This window comes from Bison bison, unplaced genomic scaffold (assembly GCF_000754665.1).
Source record: "Bison bison bison isolate TAMUID 2011002044 unplaced genomic scaffold, Bison_UMD1.0 scf7180017864336, whole genome shotgun sequence".
NCBI classification, from domain to species: Eukaryota; Metazoa; Chordata; class Mammalia; order Artiodactyla; family Bovidae; genus Bison; species Bison bison.
In genome coordinates, this window is record NW_011494908.1 from 419,681 (window position 1) to 420,184 (window position 504).

General features: G+C 44.6%; 1 protein-coding gene across 1 annotated transcript in view; it reads right to left on the reverse strand.

Moving 5' to 3' along the window:
* The window catches only part of TENM1 (teneurin transmembrane protein 1), a 285,933-nt gene that overhangs the window by 71,850 nt on the left and 213,579 nt on the right, over positions 1–504 (reverse strand). Inside the window, exon 13 of the mRNA XM_010854080.1 lies at positions 163–317. Coding sequence (XP_010852382.1) covers positions 163–317 — 155 coding nt within the window. The remainder of the gene's footprint in view (positions 1–162; positions 318–504) is intronic.

The window sequence follows — 504 nt, forward strand, 5'->3', positions numbered from 1 at the left end:
TCAGAGGAGGAAGAAAGTCACTTACATCAAGAGAAACTCCTGCTATCTGGTGTTATAACGGATATGCCAGGCTTCCTTTCTACCTAATTTCTGTATGAGAAAATTGTTATCCATTTCCATGATGCCAAATGGTGATAGCGCTTGAAAACCAGTGGTGCCTACCTGAGTGATGTCCATTCCTGAGTCACAGCTCAGTGGCTGTGTGGAAGTCAGACCATTTGAGCCAATGACGGTCGTGATCACAGCATTCTCATCAATTCTCCGAATCATGGTCCCATCCACAAAGTAAATGAATCCGTGCCTATCAACTGTGATGCCTGTTGGGGAAGAGCAAACGGGCATTAGTAGTCCAAAGGGCCACATTTGCACCAAGATCAGTATGTTCAAAGAAGCCATCGAAATGAAAAGGCATTTTAAAGACATACGGGTTCAATTTTGCTCAGCACACACAGGACAGTAATGGGAGAGGTTTGTGTGGACACACATCCACTTCTTCGTGTATCG